The 9,056-nt window shown below is 48.0% G+C and overlaps 1 protein-coding gene across 2 annotated transcripts in view; it reads right to left on the bottom strand.

Annotated features, from left to right (window-relative positions):
- Positions 1-9,056, bottom strand: part of asap2b (ArfGAP with SH3 domain, ankyrin repeat and PH domain 2b) — a 30,643-nt gene that overhangs the window by 1,395 nt on the left and 20,192 nt on the right. For both annotated transcript variants that reach the window (XM_017439233.3, XM_017439232.3), the window contains exons 3-26: positions 8,306-8,451; positions 8,156-8,230; positions 8,000-8,049; positions 7,621-7,750; positions 7,266-7,351; positions 6,904-6,979; positions 6,737-6,823; positions 6,237-6,340; positions 6,092-6,161; positions 4,619-4,706; positions 4,503-4,551; positions 4,262-4,428; positions 4,035-4,168; positions 3,349-3,443; positions 3,069-3,258; positions 2,122-2,207; positions 1,938-2,053; positions 1,783-1,850; positions 1,519-1,626; positions 1,209-1,443; positions 807-896; positions 453-717; positions 207-265; positions 60-124 (exon numbers count right to left, since the gene is read on the bottom strand). In XM_017439233.3, coding sequence (XP_017294722.1) covers positions 60-124; positions 207-265; positions 453-717; positions 807-896; positions 1,209-1,443; positions 1,519-1,626; positions 1,783-1,850; positions 1,938-2,053; positions 2,122-2,207; positions 3,069-3,258; positions 3,349-3,443; positions 4,035-4,168; positions 4,262-4,428; positions 4,503-4,551; positions 4,619-4,706; positions 6,092-6,161; positions 6,237-6,340; positions 6,737-6,823; positions 6,904-6,979; positions 7,266-7,351; positions 7,621-7,750; positions 8,000-8,049; positions 8,156-8,230; positions 8,306-8,451 — 2,639 coding nt within the window. The remainder of the gene's footprint in view (positions 1-59; positions 125-206; positions 266-452; positions 718-806; positions 897-1,208; positions 1,444-1,518; positions 1,627-1,782; positions 1,851-1,937; positions 2,054-2,121; positions 2,208-3,068; positions 3,259-3,348; positions 3,444-4,034; positions 4,169-4,261; positions 4,429-4,502; positions 4,552-4,618; positions 4,707-6,091; positions 6,162-6,236; positions 6,341-6,736; positions 6,824-6,903; positions 6,980-7,265; positions 7,352-7,620; positions 7,751-7,999; positions 8,050-8,155; positions 8,231-8,305; positions 8,452-9,056) is intronic.

The raw sequence follows: 9,056 nt of genomic DNA on the forward strand, positions 1-9,056 counted from the left end.
CGGGTCACTCAGAGGCACGGAGACAAACGTGTTCACAGAACCGGGCCCGATGGACTCACAGAGAAGGCTGTTCTGGGTTTGGGTGATGGAGGAGCTGGACTCTGGGGGGACTGGACCTGAAGACCTGCAGCCAAGAACAACAAGAGGATTTTACATCGAGACAGAAACCGTGAGAAGATTCCCGGAGTCCAGGACACGGGTTTTACCGGGTTTGTTGACCGATCCGGTCCGAACTGGAGGTCTCAGAGGAGGATGTTTCACCGACCTGAAACCAGTCAGAACAAAGTCAGACAGTTAAGTCTAGATTCAACACCGGCTCGGACCAGTCCTGTCTCGACTGGTCCAACAGCCGGTCCGAACCAGAACTGGTAACACCGGTCCAGAACTCTGAGTCCTAACAACAGAATCCAGTTCACTACAAACCAGAACCGAAGGATTCACTTCGTACATACCCGGTGGGCTTAGGGGACATGGGTCCTGCTGGTCCTGCTGGTCCTGGTGGTCTGCTGGTCTGGTGGCTCAGTACAGGTGGGGGAAGGGGCGGAGCCTTAAAGTGAGGCGGCGATAAAACGGGAGGTGGGCCGACAGGGACCGCAGATGCAAGGGGGGGCAGAGGAGGCAGGGGGGTGTTTTTGGCCGACACGGTCCTGGTGTCCAACGTGCTGGACTTCTTGGCTGGAGGAGGAGGAGGAGGAGGAGGAGGAACCACTGGGAGAACTGGGAGAGGAGCAGAACATCCAGTCACGTTTCCACAGAAACGTCTCTGAAGACCAGAAGGGGCGGAGCCAAAAACCAGAGACGCTCACCGTACATGGACGTGTTCCTCTCTGGGTTCTGAGGGTCCGAGGAGGACCGCTGTCTCCCTACTGTCTCTATGGCTGCTGGTTTACTGGGACCTGATCCAGAACCGACACAGAACCAGAAGCTGAGAGCGAAGACGAGCATAACACTAGCTAAAGGCTAGCTGAAGTGACAGAACAGCAGCTAAAAGCTAAAAGCTAAAGAAGACAGAAGCAGCAGCTGGAGCAGATTTCAAAGAGAAAATGTTTTTAAAGGATCTGTAAAGATCTGTGTGTTTCTGCTGAAGGAGCCGAATGTTCTGACGGATGAACAGCTAAACCAGCTGAACGTGTGCAGAAGTTGTTAGAATTTAAAAATGAATGAAGAGGAAACAGGAAGCAGGAAGCAGTTTTACAACGACGTCTCGCCTTTGTTTGGACCTCTGGGGGGCAGCGGCGGCGTCGGACCCGGCGGAGGCAGGTTCACGTCCAACATGGTGCCGTACGTCTCGTTGCTGATCATGCAGCTTGGGATCGGAGGCCTCTGCTTGTCCCGGACCACGAAGACGGCGTCGCGCGCCAACGCCGCCAGATTGCTCTGCACGGTGGCGCTGCCGGGCACAAAGCAGCTGACGGGACGCTCGTCACGCCGGTTCGGGATGGGCTGCGGGACGCACACAGAACCCGCGGTGAACGGCCCGGATCCGAACACCAGACGCCTTCATGGACAGAAACCCACCTTGTCCTCCATCTCGTCCTCGCTCTCATCCAGGTCCTCGTTTCGGAGACACCATTCGTACTCGACGTGAACGTGGACGTTGAACTTTCCTGTCTGAGCCTGAGTCAGCTGGAAGACACGAAGACAACAAACTCTTACTGCCGAGGAAAGAGGAGTGGAAAAGCTCCAGAACCAGAAGTCCTGAGAGCCCAACAGGTGCTCCACATGAGAACTTCAGTTTTAACAGAAATTGATCTGATTTCTTTAGTTTGGGTGAATCCTCACCAGTTCTTCACACTGAGCGTGCTGCAGACGCTTTGCGATGTCCAGAGGAGTTTCTCCGGCTTTGTTTGCTGCAGAGATCAGAGACGTTTCGTGTCAGAGTGTCTGTATTCCAGTGATCCAGGTTAAAGCAGAGTTAGATGCTGCTGAGCTCTTACTGGTGGAGATGGAAGCTTTTCCTCTCAGCAGCAGTTTGAGACACTCGCTGTTGTTCATCAGGCAGCAGTAATGCAGAGCTGTGCTCCCTCTGACCGTCTGCTTGTCCAGATTACCACTGAAACACGAAACGGAGTCAGAACCCATCGGGAGAAACAGAGACGCCAGGAGATCACCTGAGCTCACCTGTTCTGGGCCAGGAAGTCGACGATGTGCAGAGAGTTCCTGTCAACCATTCGGACCGCCAGGTGGAGCACCGTCTCTCCAGCTTCCTGCCAGAAACAAACGCAGCAGGATGACTCACCTGCAGTCAGAATGCGGCGCTAAATTTACCCCCCAGAGGAAAACAATCATGACCCGACTCGCTGGCAGAGCCGAAGGGCGTGGGAGGAAGATGTGCAACTGGAAAATCCAGCCAAAAGATGCCAATGAAATGAGACAGGAGAGCTTTAAGGACACACAAGAAGTTCAAACCAAAACCAGAAAAAGTTACAACAAAATAAAACTTAGAGTGAAAATGTTGCTGCTGCCTAAACTCAGACATCAAACCTTCTATAAAAGCCAAGAGGAATTTAGGACAGATTCTTATTTTGAAGAGTCTATTTGAGCTTTATTTTGAAACTCCAGGTTCAAACCTCTTCCTGTTAGCTTGTTTTTTTGGACTTTAAATCCTAAAGTCTGCAGCAGCTTTGATTAGTTTCTCCTAAACTTAAAAAACAAACAAACAAACAAAAACAATCAGGATGAAACTGTTTGATTGAATGTGTTCAGTGTAGCATGAAGGAGATACAGGAAGTTCAAATAAATCAGAGAATTCAGAGCTCAAATACAATGAGAGTCAATGAGAGTGTGGGTGTGTGACCTCTGACCTCTGGGGGGATATTTGTTTACAGTTTTTATCAGTTATTTGTTTTTGGACGCTGCCCCACAGGAGGTTCTTTAGTTCAACAGAAACTGGAGTAAAATGCAAAAAAACTAAAGAAAGAAGAAAAAGGAACAAAAAGACAAACAATAACCAAACACTGAGTGAGGCAGAGATTTTAAAGACGCCTGAGCTGCAAAGAGACAAACAACTAAAACCAGACCTGCAGACAGAAGCATCTGTGTCAAACTCAGATTCTGTGTGCTCGTACGTGCTCGTTGGGCTGGGGGAGGACCTCCATCAGGTCCACCCCCTCAGCGTAGACCTGGAGGAGCGACAGGATGTCGCGGTTCCTGACGGCTTCGTAAAGACCCTGCAGCCTCAAATCGGCCTCAGAAAACTGCCGCCTGGCGAAACGCTTCTCCGTGTACTTGGCTGTGATGTAATCCTTCCTCATCTGCCTGGAACCCCGAGAGACAGAGACAGAGACAGAGACAGAGACGTGAGAGACGCCGTGGCGAACCTCCGACCTGCTGCTGAGCGTCACTCACATGTCGCTCTTTGGGTCCGGTTTGGTTACGCCCTGCGCCGACAGATCTGCCTCCATGATCTCGTTGAAGTCAGCGTTTCCCACATTCTTCGCCAACTAAAACACAACCAAAACCAAGACCGTCAGCTCCGGGAGGTCACCTGTTGATACCTGATAACCAAAACTACTTCACAGTCATTCCAGGAAGGCTGAAGCATCTCTCAGGTCGTTTTACTTCTCTGTTTTTAAAAACATGAATGGTTTAAAAGCAGCTGCAAAAATCCCTCAGCAGCGTTTCTGTTGGCTGACCAAAGATATTTTCAGGGATTAAACTTTTCTGTCATCTCTGAAAATAAGAAAAACAAACTGTCCTTAAAAACAGCTGATTTTGGGCTCTTCAAACATCCTCCCAGCCTTGGTTCAAGGCATTTCTGATGTTCTAAATTAAATCTTTTCTGGGGGAGACCCAGACCCCCCCGGGGGCTTGAAATATTCAGGCCTCTGGTTTATTGCTGTCTTTTACATGGTTGGTTTTGCCCTACTCGGCGTTTCTTCTTCTGTCCTCCACTCGTTCAGTTTCGAAGCACAGGCTGAATCGTTTGCTGCACGGGTCCAAGAGCTGGGCTGAAAATGGTTCAAGACTTTTGCACAGGACTGTCACCTGTCCTGCCCGGCCTCGGCGCTCCGATGACGGTGAAGCGGACTCACCAGCAGCTCAGATGTTCCCAGAACGTCCAGGTCCAGACTCTGGATCCTGGAGTAATGGACCCCCATCTCCCTGTGGATCCCCGAACACTCGATGCAGATCAGGACCCCGAGGTTGGTGGACAGCCATGTTGGAGCTGCGGCGAGGAGGAGGAGGGGTTAAAAGACAAAAGCTGATACTCTGAGGTATTTGTACTAGCAGTAGTAGTACTCGTTGTACTTCGACTGACCTGGAGCTCCACAGTCGCAGCAGCTGTCGTTGCCGCTCATCCTCTTCACCTCTCCAACGATAGCTTTGGTCAGCTCCTGCACGATGTTGTTCTCCCCTTCGTCCTGGCCTCCTTTGAAGGCCTTGTTCAGCGCCTCCTCCTTGCTGTTCTGCAGCACCGACATCCAGCTGAAACAGGAAACAGTCATCAGAACCGCCGCCGCCAGCAGCGCCGCAGCCGGGCCTCCACAACACATCCTTACATCTGACACTCCCCCTCGTCCTCCGCCTGGAAGTGGTAGGTTCTGTCATCTGGAGGAGAAAAGACCATTAAAAACAGAAGGACTGAGCTGCTGTGGTGTTCAGGAAGGATGCCTACGTGAAAACAGGTCGAAGCTCTTCTTATCGTCAGGATTCCTCTTCACCTGGCAGGTGAGCAGGTTGAGTTTGGCTGGAGGTTTGTTCGCCTTCGAGGGAAGGGAGAGACAGCAGGATGAGACGAAGCATGAAGAACTAACAGTTACTGCATGCAGCATCTCAAATACTCAATAAGATCACTGACCATCGATTCACTTCTCCTGTGGAAGTTTGATCAGTTCAGATTTTTGTTTTTTTGTTGTTTTTGTGGGCCACATGTTTCACCTTCTCAGCTAAAAGGCTTAACTTATTTCTTTCTTCAAATAAATAAAACCAAATATTCCAGAAGAACTTCCAAACCAGTGGTGTCCAGTCCTGGTCCTGGAGGACCTCCATCCTGTAGGTTTTAGATGTTTCTGCTCCTCAGCAGATCTTCATGTCTGCAGAAGTCTGATCATCCCTCCGTCCTTCAGATCAGGTGAGTCAGAGCAGAGAAACACCTGAAACCTGCAGGATGGAGGTCCTCCAGGACCAGGACCAGAACCAGGACCAGGACTGGACACCACTGATCTAAACTCAGGTCCTAAAGGGTTAACACTAAACAAAGACATTCATGTTCCCCAGAGGATGAACCATAAAACAGGACTTTCATTTTCATGGCACCACAATCAGACAGAAACAACTCTTCCTCCTGTGGAAACGAACATCTGTTAGGATCATAAAAACAGCTAATTCTCCAAACGGGTCCGTGGAGAACGAAAAGGTTAATTAATGATAAATAAATGAGTGTTAGCATGCTCTATAAAATCACCTTACTGCTGAAAAAATGTTGTTTTAGGCATTTTAAACTGTCTGATTGTGGCATTTCTGTAGAAATAACTAAAGAAAGGCTGCTTATATTGATGTGGTTAAATATTCAAAACTATTTTGTTATGTTATTTGTTCTGTTTATTCCTCAAGTTTAGAGTCTGATTTATGTAAAAATCATGATAAGCAGCTAACATCTAAAAGAAAAAGCTTTTAAAGATCTGTTTATTGAAGCCACTTTTAAAGAGTTTGGCTCCTCTGAGACGGACAAAGACTTTTGCACAGTGCTGTTTATTTTAAAAACTGTAAAAATTTGATGTTTAATGTGTTCATTTAAACGTAGTGATTCTGTCTGTGTTTTAAACTGAAACCAGGATCTTCTGAGTCAACCTTCCCTCCCCGGCCGACGGGCTCTAACCAGGGGCATCCTTCTCCCACCCTTCTTTGTTTTATCCTTTTCTTTAAGCTCTTTCTTCTCCTCCTTCTCCGCTTGCTCTGTCCTGATTCGTCCCTTGACTCTTCGTGTAAAAACTTCAAAATAAAAAAGGAAAAAGAAGGAATAATAAATAAGAAACTAAATTAGAAACGCCCTCTCTCTGCTGCAGCTCTGAAGGTAAACCCAGAAGCTGTCTTCTGGTTGGACATGCAGGAGAACGGGAGGACGGGAGGACGGGACGCCGCGTCTCACCGTGCCGTGGCAGATGGTCAGGAGGCCATTTTTGACTGAGCACTTTCTTTTCTGCCACACCTTCCTCAGCCTGAGGAGACAGGAGGACAACGGTGAGAAAGCAGCGAAGCTTCCTGTTGCATCCTGGGAGACGGAGTCCGCTCACCCCTCGCTCCTCTTGTAGAGGACCCCGGTGCGTTCGGTGCCGAAGGCCTTGTTTCCCTGGAGCTGATGGAGACTGTAGCCCAAGTTCTGCTTGGCCGGAGAATCCTGACGTGAAACCACATCCTGTTGAGTTAAACTGACAGACAGACGTCACATCTGAGCTAAAACTTCAGCTAAACACGCAAAAAAACCTACAAACTGAGATATTTGTTACAGGTTTTAACACAAGCTGTAAACACAGCGATAAAAAACAGTTTTTAACTTTAAACGATGTCTGCAGACACATGTTCTGCTTCTTTGTCACAAAGTGGTTTAATTACGTCTATGTTTTGTCTCCAATCAGTCTCAATTTAGGAACTCGTGGAGACTAAACTGAGACAGAATCCAGACTGTCATGAGAAACTGGTTTAACTTTAGAAAAATGAGCCTCATCAGTCTTTGAGCCGCTCCGCAGCAGAGGACGCACAGAGAGCTTTTTAAGAATGAAATCTCGTTTCTCGCCTCTTTCTGCTCGGACTGCAGCGACGCCTTCAGGACGTCTCGGAGCTGAGTCAGCTGCTTCTTCTCTCCGTCCTGAATCTGTTTGATCTGAACAGAAAGCGACAAACATCACGTGTGACGCGGAGCCCACAGGACGAGTCCGAGTGACCCGAACAGCAGCTGCTCACCGCCGTCAGGTCCGTCGCCAGTTTCTCCACCGCTGGTTTCAGACTCTCCACGGCTTTCAGGCCGTCCTGGAAGAAACTGCAGAAACACGGAGGTCAGGGAGTATTTTCACTTTATTCAGGACAAAAAGCCTAATTTATTATGAAGATATATATAAAACAAACTCATTCATGAGTTTAATAACTTTTTGCAGAAAGGTGGACCCTGATTGGACGACAGAGTTTTCCTGCTTTTTTACACGATTCATGTCTGCTAAATTCATTTCTTCTTTTTTTCTTTAAATCTTGTATCTCAAACTAAACTAACAGATTAAATTGAGGTGATTTTTTTCTTTTTTGGGGGGGGGGGGTTCCTGGTTCCTTACTTGCACTGAGCGTGGAAGTACTTGATGAGGTTCTGCAGGAAGTCCACACCTTTCTTCTGTTTGATCTCGTTCACTTTCAGCAGATACTGAAGACAGGAAGCAGAAAAAAGACATTTATAAATAAATGCATAAAAAGAAAAACAGATCAGGATGTAAAGGGACATTCTGAACATTTAGAAGTGAGGTTCTAACAGCTCCAATTTTACATCGTTATTATTTTTATTTGTGACTGCTAACAGCAGCAGCAGCCAGCTGTAGCACTTCCTGCAGGAGAATCCCAGTGTTCCTGTGAAGGTTGATAAAACAGCGACAGGTTCAGCTCCTCAGACCAGCTCAGGAAGAAACACCTGCTGACCTCACACATCTGAAGCTGGAACATTTGTCTTTCCTTCTCCATCTCCTCTGCGATTTCTCCTCCACTGAACTCGGTCCGGATCATGCCGTGCTGCTTGGCGAGTTCCCTCTTCTCCTTCTCAGTCTTTGCTCTGCAGACATGAAACCAGCGACCCGTCACCTCCTGCACTAAATATTACTCAGATGGTTGTGGAACGCGACACTTGATCATTTTATGACTCAATATAATAAAGTTAAAGAGTTTAAAGCCAGAAACAAACTCGCTCTCCTCTAACAGAAACTACCAGAATCGCTGACGGAGCTTATTCTGATTTATTTTTGTATTAAATGACCGGATGTGTCTTTCTCTGAGGAAACACAAGGCTGGTTGTGTTTCTTACAGCTTGGTCTCGTAGTCCTTCCAGGCTCTGTCGAACGGCTTCTTCAGGTCCTGAAGGAAGAAGCAGAAAGTCTGAGGTCAGCAGCAGGGACCCGTGAGGAGCGATGAAGGTGTTTTTACTGATAATAACAGGTACAGGTGGCTGAGAGACACGAACCCCTTTGACTCCCTTCAGGTCCCCCTTCAGCAGGCTGTCCAGAGGGAAGCTGATGATGTTGCTCATGTTCTGCAGCTGCACACAGGAAGTCCAGTTAAAGCACAGAAACGTCTCAGCGGGTTGCTCCTGCTGCTGCTTTCAGATCCTCACCAGGTTTTTGAAGAGCGCCGTCAGCTCTCTGGTGTACTCAGAGAACTTGCAGAAGGCGTCGCCGACCACGACGTCGTTCCTGTTTCGACAGTTTTCCCCGAACTTGTCCATGGCCTGAACGTACTGCTCCTCGTTCTCCACGTGGGCTGAGACACAGAAACCACACAGATCTCCGTCAGATCATGAGCTGCTCAAACTAATTACTGGGAAAATAAGACGGAACAAAAGTAAAAAATGTGTAAAAGAGATTCCAGGTAGTTAGCAGGAATATATAAAATGTTGCTTTTTTAGCATCATGCAGAAACTTCTTCAAATCTTCCTTTAATGTCTGTTTTATCACCTTTGGCCTTAAAATATAAAAATATAACAATCCCATCAAACTGGAACGTGACAACAGAGGATTTATATTTGAACCTTCAACGTTTTTATCAACATTTAATCTGAATTCAGCCAAAAACCCTGAAACCTGGGTTTGCTGCAGCTTTGCTGCTCTGAGATCAGATTCATTCGTCTCTGAGGGACAGAGTGTCTCCACCTGCGTGCCGAGACAGGAAGCAGTATGACAGGAATGCTTCAAGGTGAGACTCCGCCCACCCACACAGCGCTCGGCCGCTCACAAACCAAACACACCCTCAGCTGCGAGAACGAGCCGAAAACAGCCGAAGAGTCAGGAGAGACAGAGAGACAAGCTGTGAGACAGGCTGTGAGACAGAGAGACAAGCTGTGAGACAGGCTGTGAGACAGAGAGACA

This window comes from Kryptolebias marmoratus, linkage group LG19 (assembly GCF_001649575.2).
Source record: "Kryptolebias marmoratus isolate JLee-2015 linkage group LG19, ASM164957v2, whole genome shotgun sequence".
Classification (NCBI taxonomy): Eukaryota; Metazoa; Chordata; class Actinopteri; order Cyprinodontiformes; family Rivulidae; genus Kryptolebias; species Kryptolebias marmoratus.